This window comes from Harpegnathos saltator, unplaced genomic scaffold (assembly GCF_003227715.2).
Source record: "Harpegnathos saltator strain DR-91 unplaced genomic scaffold, Hsal_v8.6 scaffold83, whole genome shotgun sequence".
In the NCBI taxonomy this organism is placed as follows: Eukaryota; Metazoa; Arthropoda; class Insecta; order Hymenoptera; family Formicidae; genus Harpegnathos; species Harpegnathos saltator.
In genome coordinates, this window is record NW_020230682.1 from 679,962 (window position 1) to 694,952 (window position 14,991).

Below are 14,991 nucleotides of genomic sequence, written 5' to 3' on the forward strand. Positions count from 1 at the left end.
TTCAGTTGATTGTAAATTGTATTCCTGCACCGTAAATATTAAGGCGAGATCATACATCGTCGTCGCTCAAGCTCCAGACTACACATGACCGACGATACACTGAGAGAACTTGAACTTTATGTTACAGCGAAGTGTCGTATCAATAGTCGTATGTGGAGAAATGGGATGAGCAGTGTAACAAATATACAGAATAAGAGTCAATCGTTGCAATATATAAAATTCGCACTTTACAGGTTCGACTTGCCGCTTTTTTTTTTACATATGTTCAGGTAACACGTATATTGATATATAGATTGTCTCGCAACTCTTAGAAACATATGAGAGCACCTCCTCGCGAGCAATCTTCAAGTTAACTGCTCCGTTGAGGGGCGATTGACCGAGCAGATGGCAACATATTCCGAGAGTATCCTTTTCGCTCGGACGATATTCGATCAATAGCCGTAAAATTAACGCGATCTTATTAATACTTAATTAAAACACAGTAACTATACATTATACTATATGTAAGATTTACGGTCAATTTTATTGATCATTGGAGCGGAGAGGAAACTCTTTTCAAGGGTCTTTACAGAGCGGTGATATCTTTTTTTGCTCAGTGTATCACGAAGAATTTTGTTCAGATCCTTGTGACGAGAAAACAGGAGTCAAAACGTATTTCAGTTGAGATCATTTGAAAAATACATTTTTAATCAATTTTCTTTAATCAATTTGGTCCCACGAAAAAATCAAGTATGCGGGAAGCCTTTCTCAGTCACTGGTATAGTTTCGAGATTATCCGTCATCTTTCCGATATTTTTAGTTAAAGAACAAAAGAATTGTCCACTTATCAACAAATTATTAGAATGAACGGCGCGAGTTGCAAGACAGCCTATATATGCAAGTATAATCTATAAATATTCATTGCGTCTAACTTATTTTCTATCTTCTTCCATCGTTCAACGTTCTCCTAGCTATCCAAAAGCGAACATCGCACGCAAGGTAGTATGTCCAACGAGTGCTCCGAGCAAAATTAGGCTGTCAAATAAAGTGAGAATTAAGAACGACGTGACAGCCTAATTCTCCTGTTCTGCTCGTTAGACATACGATTAGGCCATGCATTGTCAGTCCATGTTCTATTCTGCTATGTTACAACCACGGATGCCACGACGGGTCCATTCTGCAGAGATTGTCGTGGCTGTTGGCAGCGGCAACCAACGTGCTGACTTTACTGTCAATCCCATCGAAGTTGGCCAGTGAGTTCAATCGCGAGATGATCGCGGTGACCGCATGAGTCACCATCTTGATCAGCAGCTCGCCCTTCAGGTCAGTCGGCGTTTGCGACGTGCTCTCGGTATCTTCCTGCCTTTTGTGCTCTGCGATTACCTCATCGCGCAGAATCGCGCGCAGTATAGCGTGTAACTGATACGACGGTTGCACCAAACAGCGAGCCGTAGCGATCGCACTGGCGGTTAAAGGGCCCGATACTCCTGTGAACGATAAACTTCGTGTGAAAGGCTGGAAGAAAGAATTTCGTCAACCACCCTGGCAGTTATTGGCCTTACAATCGAGTTTGGGAATGCGTAGTTAAAAATGGGATAACAAAAAATGTTTTCTGGGCTTTCAGTGCTTGTACAATAAAACAGGAATGTAAAATGAGCCAGTAAGAATCAACGCTAGGTACTGCTGATTGATCTGCGAAACGAACAGCTTAACATTAGCTCTTGAGGATTCATTTAATATTTCTGCAATTATATAGATCTGAGGGCCTGAGAAATCTTTTTTGCTTCGTTTCTTGTCGACTACCAACCTGTGGTTGTTATAAATTCATATATATTAGGTGTCAGGCGGAAAGGTACTGGTCTGTTTGCATCCAGTTCCCCGGAAATGTCGTCGATATCGAACTTGAAATAGGCGATATTGATGAGACCAGAGTCCTGGTGCATGTACATCATGTCAGGATTGAGCCTCGTTAGATGAAGCACGTACTCAGCGAAACAAGTCAAGGACAGTTGTAGCGTAAACTGAGGACAGAAAACAAACAAAATGAAGCTGCGTGAAATAGTCGCAGGACAAGGAGCAAACGAATCGAACTATACCCGGGTATTTCAGACCACTCAGGTCCCGATTTTTTCGTTAACGCGACATTTTAGAGAAAAATATTTCAGACAAAAGTTGTAGGGCTTCAAAGGATCTATTTACTGACGCTATAAATTTTACCTTGGGATAACCTTGAAAAGTCCAGTCAAGATCAACATAAAAATCTTAAATCAACATAAAAATCTTAAATGGATACCCCAATTTTTTATTACATCATCTTTTTCTAGCAATTAATTTGAACTTTTGTCTGAAACATTTTTTTATTTACCTAATATTTTTGAGATATTTAAGGAAAACTTGATAACTTTTTCAATATTTAACTCACGATATCTCGCTAACTATTTGTCAGAAGAAAAAGTGGTATTAGACTTTTCTGCTCTATTTAGTCTCAAGAATATATTGTTCCAATAGCCCCCTGAATTTGGTTAATTTGATGATTTTGAAATTTCCAAAAATCAGCAAGTTAACAAAAGGGAAAGCTCACCATTTTCCTAAACGTCCAATAATCAGTGGCGCCAGGGAAGGTTTTCCTCGCCCAATCCTTTAGCATTGTCTTCGAGACCATCGTGCTTTGCACCTCTTTCAAAATGTCTCGCAGCACTTGATGACTCGCTTGGATCCCACGAGCTTGCACCGCGGCCAGTTTTTCGTAGTACCTGGCGATCGGCGCGTCGTGTTCCATGCCCAGTTTGGCACAACCCTGTTTGAATACATCGAGAAGTGACACCGCGGCTGGATTATCTTCCACGAGCCTCATCTGCGGCGAGACGGCGACTAGTCGCGGCACCGTGAAATGTAAGAACCTCCGTGAGGTCTCCTTCTGCTTGGCCAAATAGTGGTTCAGCATCCGCAGCAACTGCAACACTCGTTCCTCACGCCTCGCATCTCCTACGCTGGCATCGTTGACTACCAAGTAAGGGTATAGACGTCCGTTATGGCCGCGAATGCGTAGCCTTCTGGCGGCCGTGTTGTGCCGTTGAACCACCTCAACACGCGGCATAAATCGTGCTATCTTCACGGAGTAATGCGAGTGCTGAAAAGTTTCACAAAAGATTAATGCAAACGGAGACGCCTTTCCTCGATCAATAGCTGTTCATTAGGCAGGAGACAGATGAAACAGATAAATAGATAAAAACTATTAAAAAAAACACAAATAAATAAAATGGTAATAAATTTGAAAAGATCTATACACATAAGATACATAGATATAAAAATATATATGTAAATAAAATAAAAAGTGCCCAACACATTTTACTAAAACATGAATAAGTAAGTAAAAGCTAAACGCAGGTACTTGATGCAATAATGTCATATATAAATAATGCTCGCAGTCAAACGTTTCGTCTTGCGACAGTTAACACATTTAAAACAGAAATTGTGGCTGAACGAATTAACGAACGGACGTTTAAATTTATTTTGCGTTCTGTTTTCTTCGTACACTTGATTTACCGTTTTAGATGTCTTTTCTTTCACTCATATCATATATAACGTTACGATATGTTTTTATTTTAAATGTAACTCTTTCTAACATTCTTTTGCGAATAGTGTATCACTTACTCGAGGTATGAGGAATTCACCAGGTAGTTCTACTTCGGCAGTTTTGAGACTAAAGTTGCTCAAGAAACGACACTTCTCCTCTATCAAGAAAGACCTGTGAAATAATGCGAGAATCTCTGGTTCATATAACGTTTCTGAAAACGTCGCATATCGTCGCAGAATAAGTAAGGAAGCAAATATTACCTAGGTAGCTGTTTGGTTTTTTCTTCGAGAATTTTTATCCATTTCTTCAGTTTGCTGATCAAATTGTGAAGTAATCTGGCTCCTGGCACAGTAAAGTCGAAGTCGCTTGTGAATTGTCCCTTCATCCTATGAAAAACGGGATCTTGCACAGTATCCTGCGCTCTACGCGCCAAGGATTCTGAAGCCGCCGAGTAGAATGATGTATTTTGGGAAGACGATATATTCTCTGAAAATCATAAGACATAATTTTTCAAATTATCCTTCCACCATTCGATTTGCGCGCTATTGTGGATCCTCGTCATATAGCGTCAAAGTCTATTCCCAACTTTAATATCCTTGAATTGTAATTTTAATAACTAAAACTGTCTACTGAATCTCTTCGTTGAGCAGTTTGCATTATTTGTAAAGATTCATATCTCATGATTCTTATCCTCTCTTAGAAGTCTTCTGACAGGAAGAATAGAGAAGACTTTTTCTTAAAAGGGAAAAAAAAGAAGGAAAGGAAAATCATTGGTGTACCGAGGATCAGTAGAGATTATGTGTGACTTTACCAATTCCTATGCCGAAGGTTGATACTAATTTTTTGACAAAGTTCAAGGTGTGTTGAGTAATGGTTGCCTCGCTCACTGAACCGCGGTTCTCGAATGCTAATGCATAACATTTAGCTAGTCCTTGAGTCAGCTGTCTCAACACTTCTTCGTACCATGTTTCGCGAAACCATACCATCTGTGAAGCACGAAATTCCAATTATATTATTTTTATAGGACAAAATCTTGAAATACCATCAACGGTACGCTCACATACATCTCTCAATCTAAGATAAAATTTAATTTGATTTGAGACGATTTAGAAAAAATTCAATTTCAAGTTAAAAATTTTTAATGTAAGATTCAAAGTTATAAAGTTGAAACAACTTGGATTTAATTATTTAAAGTGTAACTTGTGAACTAGAAAGTTTGATATATAAAATAGAATTAAATTTAAAATCCTTTGAAATTAAATTAATTTTTTCGTTGATTCACTAATTTTACTAATTCATCTTTAAATTTACTTATATAGATATAATTGATTAAAGCGTAACTTGAGCTAGAAAGTTTGATGTATAAAACAGAATTTAACTGAATTTAAAACCCTTTAAATTCAACCGATTAAAATAATTACTATTTTAATTGAGTTTTAAATGCCTTATTATACATTTCTTATGGAAAGTATTGCAAGTCTTGCAGGCATACAAATAAGCACGGGAAAAAGAGTCCCGTCCGGACTTACTTGATCCACGATACCCTCGAGAGAACTCAGCACAGTGGGGTGAATATCTCTCTGCAAGTGCATAATTTTGGAGCACCTCCACATTGGTGCCGTTGCTCGTACGGTGTGGCCGGTTTCTGATGCTCCTTGCTGCGACGCATTACCAGTGGCACGGTCTTCTTGACTGCTCTCCTGAATCTTACCTGCAGTCAGCTCACTGTTGTATCGCTCTCTCTGTTCTATTTTCAAGGTCAAGTATAAAGTCCGTATAGAGAAGTACACCGCTTGCGGGAACATGCGGCCGACCTGACTCAGCAAGTTCAGTATGCTGTTGCCCTCATTGCGCACGAGATACATGAGCAACTGTGGCACCCATGGCAACCATTGAATCGCCGGCACGCCTACCGAATACTTGTCCAACGTCTCCATCAACGACGACTTGTCGTCGTCGTATGTGAGCAACCAGATGACCTTAGCGATGTACTTTCTCGACTTAGTCTCGTTCTGATGACGGGCGGCGTGCAAGAAACACGTGATCGCCGCTATGCCGATGGAGATCTGGCGGGCGTCACGCGCGAAAATCTGCTCGAGGTAATCGCCCCACAAGGCCCACGCCTTTACCAGAGTGTCATGCAGCTGCACCGCTGTGGAGAAGGCTTTGTTGGCGTCGTCGGAACGGCCGAGTTGTGACAAAAGCAGACCCTTGAGCGCGTAAAACTCAGCGGTCATCTCCTTCGAGAAGTAACGCATGTCGGTGCACTCAATGACGTCCAGTCCTTCCTGAAGTTCATTCTGGCCGCCCATCGTGGCCATCTGCATGTAACACTTGACGCGCTGGCGGACTTTCTGGAAGCAATCGATCATGGGCACGCTCGGGATCGTGTAGATCTTCGACAGCGAGTCCAAGCACACGCCGTACAGGTTCTGCTTCCGAGCGATTTTGCCGTAATGTATGATCGACTGCATGGACGCGTGAACGCCGAGCACGGAGTGGGTTGGCGTCGGGTGCGGGTCTGGTTGGGACTCGTAGTGATTGGCGATGAAATTGTAGTGCTGCTGCCGCCAAGCGAAGATATCCGACCAGTGGCTGAGGTCGTCCGCGATCACGGGCAAGCGATTACGCCACGTCTTCACAATGGCTTTCATATCATGGAGAGACGTGGCTCTGGCTAGCATCAAGCCTTGATGAATCTGAGCTGCCTCTTGCAGCTCCATTATTTGCTGCGCCGCCTGCAGCAACGGCAGGTGAATGTGACTGATGACGTGAGGAAGTTTTCGCCACTCTCTCATGCACAAACTAGAAGCGATTTCGACGTAGCGCTCCACTGCATTCAAATGCTGTTCCTCGCTGTTGCATATGGCTAAGAATCCGCGGTACATATTTACCTGTGATCGAAAGAATTGCATTTAGCAAACATTTTCCGAAGCCGTTCAACACTGGGAGTAAAAAAACCCGAAATGTTTGACTAGTTCTGCATGATTTTAGCGAAACTCTAAGACTTTAGGCAGCAATTCTTTTTATGTGGTACTTCTTCGCAGTAAAATGTTTGAGACTTGTTAAAAGATGGCTAATATAGTAACGGAAAAATAATACTAAAATAGTTTAAAATATCCGAGACAGAAAACCAAAGGAGGCAAGATAGAAAAAAAAAAAGGATATCACACGTGTCATACCTTCCAAGTCATTTCTTTCGGACAATTGTGTTCGACAAGCGCGAGTGCTTCCTTCATGACGGCCCAATTAGAAATGCGCCAGGAACTCTCCAGGGCCACGAAAGGATCTCTAAAGTCCTTCGTGGTGCTGTACTCCAGCAGCATGTCCCATTGATTCAGCTCCTTCGCGCAGCGTATCCATTGGTTCGCAATCATCACCACTTCCTTTTGAATCTTGTAAGGCGACGGAGTCGACACCCAATCCTGCTGGAATTTCGTCATGACCACATCGTAAGCTCCCTGGGCCTGCTCGAAGAAGCCTTGCTGCTGCAGCGCAATCGCGTGCAAAGTCTCCTTGTAGTAGGCGTGCTTCTGCCAGATACCGGACCACATGTCCTCCTCCAGCAGCAACGAGTACATGTCCGCGAGGGCGTCCATCGTCTCGTTAGGCAATTCTTCCGCGGGCACAGGTTGTTCGTGGTATAGAGCGGGCTCGTTTCTGCCCTTCACGTAGGTAATGTTGTCGGGTTCGAAAGCCATTTGCTCGAGGGTGAGTGTCATTCGGTGCCACACGTTGTGTGATTTACCCAGGTACTTCATCACGTATGGCTTAATGGCCACCGACGGACTGCAATGTGACAACGCCTCGAGGAACGTGCCGAGCGCGCTCGGGTGGCAGTCTTTCTGAATGACGTGCGCACCGCTAGCGATGAACGGTACCACTTCTGCGGTCAGCAGACTCTGATGATGCTCGTCGAGGATGCTCCACAGGCGCGGGAATATGTCCAGCCAGACGCGTTCCGCTAGATTCGTGTCCATGTGACATAGCTGGACCACCGCCAGGAGAAGCTGCTCAGTCTTGATCTTCTTGGCGCGTTCGATGAAACTTTTCTGTTTGTTGATCATATCAGCTAGGCTGCTTTGCGCCATGATGTCGTCCACGGTGGTGGTAAACTCCGAGATGGACATGTTGGACAGATCCATCTCAGACAGGTCCGCCTCAGGCGCATCGTTGACCGGTTCGGAGGTGTCTATGGGCTCCTCCTTCACGGCGCAGTACGCCATGAAGTTCTTGTGCTCCTTGTTGTCTTTGTCCATGCCCATGTGGATAATGGACGTGATGCTGGGAAGTAGCAGGTCCTGATTGGTCATCTGTATGTGCGCGTTCGGGTTCGCGGACGCTAAGATCAGTTCGATGCATTGCTTGATCCAATAATGCGGACCTATATTCTCCCAATTCTGGATACTGATGATGTACACGAGTCTCTCGTGCAACTTCTTTCCCATCGACGCATCCAATACCTCGAAAAATTTTGCCCTCACCTGCGGCTGAACGCAACGCAAGCCCGATAAGAAAGCCTGCTCCAGCTTGTTGTTCAGATCGCTTGATTTCAGACTCTCGTCACGGTAGATGTAGTTGACCAGCTCCAAGAATTGCCTGTTCAGCTCCAGATCGTCCGGGAAACGTTTCTCGACGTATTGCATCATCTTGCACAAAAGTATCGTCTTCTCGCGCAGAGTTGGTGTCTGATTCATCGCGATCGTGCTCTTGCTTTTCATCCATTCCTCCAACATCTTCGTGATGGCCTTCATCACCTTGATGTCCTGCGTCTTCTCGATAAGGCTAACCAGTATGGTACCAATGAAAGATTTTCGCATTTCAGCACCCATCACTACCACCCGGTTCTTAACGAGATCCATGCTCAGGATGAGCAGTTCACTCCCAACCGGATTAGTTTCAGCTTGGGTGGAACTGTGTAAATGTTCCTTAGCCATGCGGTGTAGCACTCTCATAAAAGGCGTGATCATACGGTCGATGTAGTTTGGGTTGTTCGTGCAGGCCGCCTTCAGCATCATCAGTGTGCCGAATAATGAACTGGGTGTAGCGGCAGTGGATTTCTCATATGTCGTGAGACCGTCGGCTATGAATCTACCTACCGCCGTATACAATGTGTCCAATTCTTCATGCTTGGAGCAAACGTTCGACGACGTTGGCTCCGCTGGGAAAAGAGTCATTAGTCTAGACAATAGGCCGTGTACCAAACGTATTATTTTGGTGTTACTGCTTGCTATACAAGAGCTGATCCCACGTTGCAGCGGCTTGAAGCTCGCGAGTATCTGCTCGCGTTTCATTACCCCTAACAAGAATGTTAGCACGTCCAGGGCAGTGCTGATGTTCCCGTAATTCGGCTGCGCACTGTCCACGCTTGTCAGCACCTTATCGAGCCAGACTAACTTCAAGTCGCACAGTTCCGTCCATATGTCAGGTTTTAATCCCATCTTTAAAAGATTCACACATCGTTTCGACAACAGTTCACCGGGATTACCATGAATTGAGGAGACGTCATTTACTTGGCACGCCAAACGCAGCAAAAAGTTCAAAATGGCGTCCGAATGAACTCGGTCTATCGCTTTCATCGACTCCGTCTTGGACGCCGTGAGAGGCATGCACATGCTGGTAGACGGTGACTGGTTGGCTAGACGCTTGGTCGAATCGTCGGATGTCACCTGTCGCTTCAACGTGCTTGCACTCGATCTGTTACCGCTATTGCCGTCGGCGACCTCAGCTTCTTCCTTGATTCTATATAATTCCCATTTGATGATCACTTCTGCTAGTTCGACCGCGAGTTTCCTGTGCTCAATCGTCGCAGTCGGACTAAAACCTAAACGCTGAATGGAATTTACTATATGCTGTACCAGATGATGTCTGACTGGATAATATACTCTGTAATGCCGCACAACCAATTGTAAGATGTGAAACAGCTGCTGCATGGAATGTCCTTCCTCAACTATGATCTTCTTCGTCCAATGAGTTAACATCGTATTACCATCCTCCATGCGAACTGGCATTGACGGGGTCAATATCTCCAGAGCCTGTCTTACGACATTCCGGGCGTCTACAGCGTGTGCCTTCAGAAGGCTATGAAATACTTGCAGTACTATGCGTTTGTGTATAGCGAATTTCGCTATGATATGACTGAGAAGCAGATGACCATGGTATCTTGTGGTAGGATCCACACAATTCTTTCCTAACAAGCATGGCCATGCGAACGTCATCAGTCGGCGCAACTTATTGCCTTGTCGCTTGTTGGTGACATCATGGATGTGCTGCGACGCTTGCTCGACGAGCAGGCACGAGAACTGCAGCAGGGAGATGCGCACGCAATCGGCCGAGCCGAACGGGTTATCCGGGTCGATGATCTTGCTGATGAACACTGAGACCACGTTCTCCGGGTTGTCCTGGTAAGGCATCGGAGCCCCGCCGACTAACTTCGTGCCTTCGCCCCGCTCGAAGCTCACCGCGAAGCACGGGATGATGATGAGCTGCAGCACGTTGGCCTTGAGCTCCTGCGACAAGTTGTTTGTGGGGAAGTGCTCGACGAAGCGGAAGAACGCGCTCCGCTTCCACTCCACGGTATACTCCTGCGCCACTGTGTTCTCCAGGAAGTCCCGCAAGAACTGGAAGTCTGGCACGAAGCGGTCGCAAGTGGCTCGCAGCAATTGAAACAGCAAGTCAATGTCGTTGGGCTGCTGGCGGAAGTAGTGCAGCAGGATCTTGACGATCAGCTTCGGCTCTTTCCAATGGTAATACTCCACGTTCTCGACCTTCTTGTGCAGCGCCTGATAATCGTCGTTGCACCAGATCCGCTTCAAAGCGCCTACTAGCTGAGTCTGCGTGGAAAGCCACTGCTCGTCGAACCGGATGAGCAAGGCGATTATTTTAATCGCACGGTACTGCAGTTCGCTTTTCTCCATGTGAGTCAAGTTCGAGTTGGTTTGCGAATGTGCAAGCAACATTGCGACGAGTCTGCCTGTACTGTTGTGTAAAATGTCTCTGATCGGTTTACCATCCTTGTGCTTTATGAGATACTCCAGGTACCGGCTCCATTGTTGGTCCTTGATGTTATTGTCGTGCAGAAACAGGTTGAGGGTATCAGCTGGATAACGTAAGAGGAACTTCATCAGAGGCACTCTGAAGGGACTAGATACCTCCACCAATAAAGTCTTCTCCGTATGCAGGACCAATCGGCACAGCAGGTCGATGAATTTTGGAGTAGCCGCTGGGATCTCGTGAAATATCCCGATGATGGTGGTAATCTTTTGTTCGTTTTCACCGGTCTTCAGTATACCTTTCTGAGACTGAATGAGGTTCTCCAGGAGTTTCTTCAGATGTTGTAGTAACTGTTCACAGAGGGTGATGCTAAAGGTGCTTGGAAAGAGCTGCGTCAAGTAGGACAGCCTCTTGACGCAATTTAGACTAAGATTCCTGTGATCTCCCAAGGTGAGTAACATCGGCCGCATTGTTGTGTGCACCAGCTCCATATCGACTTGAAAACCAGAGATGAACGTTCGCATACATTCGAAGGCGGCTTCTTGCAGTTCGCCGTTTGACTTCTCCAATGCTTTGTACAGAACTGCAAAGATCTTCTCGCGACACTCGGAGATGTAGTGAGTGGCTGCAAGTGCACGCAGCGCCGATTTCCTCAGAGGCATCAGATTCGTCACGGACTTGTAACAGCTCAGCTTCGCCAACTGCGTCTCCTCGGCCTCACAGAGGCCCAATAGTTCTTGAAAGAACACTTTGTGCTCTGCCACTTTCAGATCGATAGTGAAGAGACGTGGATTCAAGGCGGTGCAGAATGTCGTCCCGTCCATCAAGCCAATTTGTGCGTTCGCTGGCTGATGTCTTAATAAATGTTTCCTAGGTGGGATCATGTCAGCCAAAACCTCCTTGTGAGGCTCCATCACTTCCGTTACGGTCTTGTTTTGGATCTCGGCAAGTTGGCGCAAGGACGCCATGGCTTGCTCTCGCACGATAGTATGCGGTGACGTCACCTGTCTCACCAATTCGCGAGTGACGTCATGGACACCCTTGTTGCGAGCGTCCAACAGCTCCGCATTGCCCTCTTGAATGCTGGGGTCTACACAGATCCTTATCATCCTGTCCAGACTGGTCTTCGCCATGTCGATGGCGCCGTTCGATACTTCATCGGTCAGGTCCATCATCACGAAGATGAGGGCCCTGAGGAACATGAACTGGTGGTCGAGCACCCACTTGATGGCCATCCGTTCGGTGAGGAACTTGATGCCGATGCAACCGCCAAGTTTCGTGTACCAGGCGCGCTCGTAGCACAACATGCACATCCTGTCCGCAGCATATTCTATGATGGGCAGCCGGCAGGCTCGTTCCTTCGAGCCAAGGATTTTCGTCGCCGTGTCTAATATTAACATAAGTACCAGGTACGCCATTCTGTGCAGGTCTTTCTCCTCGTGCGACATGATGGAGGCGAGCGCGTCGACCAGCACCAGCGGATCCTGACCTTGCATGCGAATGTCGCGTTCCGTCCACGAGAACAGACCAGCCTGTTGGGCGATGGCGATCATCGTATAGTGCCTGACGATGGAGATCACCATGCCGATTACCAGGGGTCTGAGCTCCTTGGTCTCCGCGGCGATGAAGAGACTCGTCACCGCGGTTTGTTGGACGTCGCGCGCCACGGTGTCGGGGCATTTGTACTGACTGGACGCGTGGCAGAAACTAATCTCGCCCTCTTGGAAGCTCGGGTGCGTGAACAGCTTGTGTAGTATGTTGCCGACATCGTCGAGTCTCAGGGTCGCCGCCAGGTAGCAGTTGACAACCTCGCAGCATTGTTTGCGGTAATATAAGTCTGTAGTACTGGACTTTAAGGCAATATACGCCGTCTCGATTACCTTCTCCATGGAGAAGTCGAACGGCTTCTTGGGTCCTTGAAGATAAATCACTACCGTGGGAGAACTGGTCTCGCGGTCGTTGTACTGTAACTTTTGAGGCTCTATCATCATCTTGCGGTTGCCACCGCCAAACTTCCCCAGAACACGGAATGCGACGTGCGCTTGGTCCGTGGAGTTATGTAAGATCCTCCAGAGAGCTTGCATTAAGTCTGCACGGACTGGCTGGATGTGTTCGTATAAGAAATCAGGTTGCAAATTATCGACACATAATTCTAAAGTACGCAGGCCTTGACTAACAAGGCAGTAACTCCCGTTGAGAGCAGATACTAACGGATCCATAAGCATCGGTAAGTAAGGCAGCAGGGAACTCAATCTGACCGGCACCGTTAAACAAAGTTCGACGAATAGATCCTTCATGTGTTGTCGATGTAAGCCGGACTGCAATCTGTTCAGTCCCTCTAGCATATTCGGCAGTAGAGGCAAAAATTCTTGGTAGAGCAAGTCGTGCGACCCACCCCCGATGGATCGAAACAGCGCTCTCAGAAGGAGGAAATAATTGTAAGGTTCTTTCGCTGACATAGCGAGCTCCATGGCACGATTGACCACTTGATTCAAGTGGGGTCGAAGCATGTGCTCATTTTCAGCTGGGAAAAGGGACACACTGCCGAACACTAATTTGAATAATCGTAGGTACAGATTACTTCGTTCAACGTTCGATCCCATATCGTTCATCCTTTCTAATAAATATTGCACCAATATCGTGGCAAACCTGGACGATATGGTCGGACTCGAAAGAAATGCACTACCGATTATCTGTAACGCGCTGTTCTTGAAGATCCTCTCAACCATGTAGTCCACAGAGAGGGAAAATATCTCTTGAAAGGTATGAGGATTCATCTGTGTGAATATGTTGCCGAATAATTCCAACACTTCTTTCTCCTCCCGTGTCCTAATAGTTTGAGCTTGCGCCGGTCTACCTGGTTGCACAGGAGTGCCAACGACTGTGGAGCCGATGGTATAAATGTCCAAGGCAGGTAACGCCCACTTGACAAGCTGAATGTAGATAAGAGTTTCTTTCGGCTGTAACTGATTCGATTGTGTTGCCTCTCCTCCCGTTCTACTATTCACGCAGTTTGCTGTGATAGCCTTGGCTCCGTGTACCAAACTTTTCACTAGGTTACGATAGTCGGCAACATTATAACTCATAACTTGCCAATTTGGAAAACCAAACTTTGACTTTCCGAGTTCCTTTTCTTCGGTCAGCTCGACGATGTTCTTAAGAGTGTCCTCCGTTGCAGATGCGTCTGCCGTTGCGTTGGCTCGCAGCTGCTTCGTTTTGTTCCGCAGGATCGGGATGTAGATCTTAGAGAGAACTTTGAACTTCAAAACGAAGACCAGAAGTATGCGCATCAGCAATTCCCGCCCCTGTGTGCTGTTTTCCGCATCAGACCTTTGTCGTACTGTGTCCACCAGGTTCATCAGCAATTTACAAGAAACCATTTGCACTGTAGTCGGTAGGCTAGGGTCCAATAAATTTTTACTATACAGATGAACCGCATGGGAGACATCGCTTAAAGGTAACAACAGTCTAACATGATGAACTAGATCCGCGAGCGTCGAATACGCCAACGGCCGAAGGGCCTCTTGAGTTGTCCAACCATGTCCGATGAAGATATTCTCGTTGAAGAAATATTCCATGTGTGGAATAAATTGATTACGCAGGTCCGTGGCGAGAATGTGTCTCGATGCGATGACTAATTCTTTCCGCAAATGAGCGACTTCCATGGGACATAGCGTAAATAAACCGAGAATGCCTTTCACCAGCATCTGACTGTGCTGCGTTATCACTTCCTGATATACTCTTATCACGTACGCCAGAAATGAAAGAGTTTTTATTTGAGCGCCCATGAAGTCAACAAAGACTTCTTTGTTGAATCCAGGGGACGCGCGATGTTGAGGACTCGGTTGCAACGATATAGTCGTTATGACGATCGGAATGAAATCCGACACGTCTTGATGTACGTTCTGCTTGTACAATTGATTCATCAACACCACAATTATCGGCAATTCCTGAAGTACTTTGAGCGACATCACCGCCTTTGGGATTAAGTTGTACTGAAAGTGACGAGATACGTGTTAATTCACTTTGGTCTTCACGCGCACGCAACTCTTGCACAACTCATTCATCGTTCAATACACAAGAGATACCTACTGTCAATACAGTGCCGTCAGCTGCCTTCTTCTCGCTTTGTATCGCCGTAATTGTGAACGTTTCCTTCAGAAGAGCTTCTATGTTAATCTCCGACAGATCCTTCACGCGAAGCGGAGGCCGCGGCTCGAATATTTTTGGCAGATTCTTTGGTAACTCGCTGTACACCGACTTGACGAATTGCAGGAAATATTGTATCTATGAGACAAATACGCGTGTCATCGTAATTTTATTGTACGCCACACAATTGCACCTCATCGATTTTATTATCGCGTGTGCTGCACGCAATAATTTTTACTCAGATGAGTAAAATAAGAGATCTACCTCCAGATCACATATCTCTGAATCACCTA

General features: G+C 45.9%; 1 protein-coding gene across 2 annotated transcripts in view; it reads right to left on the bottom strand.

The window, feature by feature from the left end:
- The window catches only part of Nipped-A (Transcription-associated protein Nipped-A), a 27,376-nt gene continuing 12,385 nt past the window's right edge, over positions 1–14,991 (bottom strand). Inside the window, exons 3-11 of one of the 2 annotated variants that reach the window (XM_025307077.1) lie at positions 14,642–14,836; positions 6,739–14,544; positions 5,086–6,450; positions 4,368–4,542; positions 3,817–4,042; positions 3,634–3,727; positions 2,561–3,109; positions 1,787–2,000; positions 1–1,466 (exon numbers count right to left, since the gene is read on the bottom strand). In XM_025307077.1, coding sequence (XP_025162862.1) covers positions 1,126–1,466; positions 1,787–2,000; positions 2,561–3,109; positions 3,634–3,727; positions 3,817–4,042; positions 4,368–4,542; positions 5,086–6,450; positions 6,739–14,544; positions 14,642–14,836 — 10,965 coding nt within the window. In that variant the 3' untranslated portion in view covers positions 1–1,125. The remainder of the gene's footprint in view (positions 1,467–1,786; positions 2,001–2,560; positions 3,110–3,633; positions 3,728–3,816; positions 4,043–4,367; positions 4,543–5,085; positions 6,451–6,738; positions 14,545–14,641; positions 14,837–14,991) is intronic. The other variant, XM_019841879.2, reaches the window with a different exon arrangement.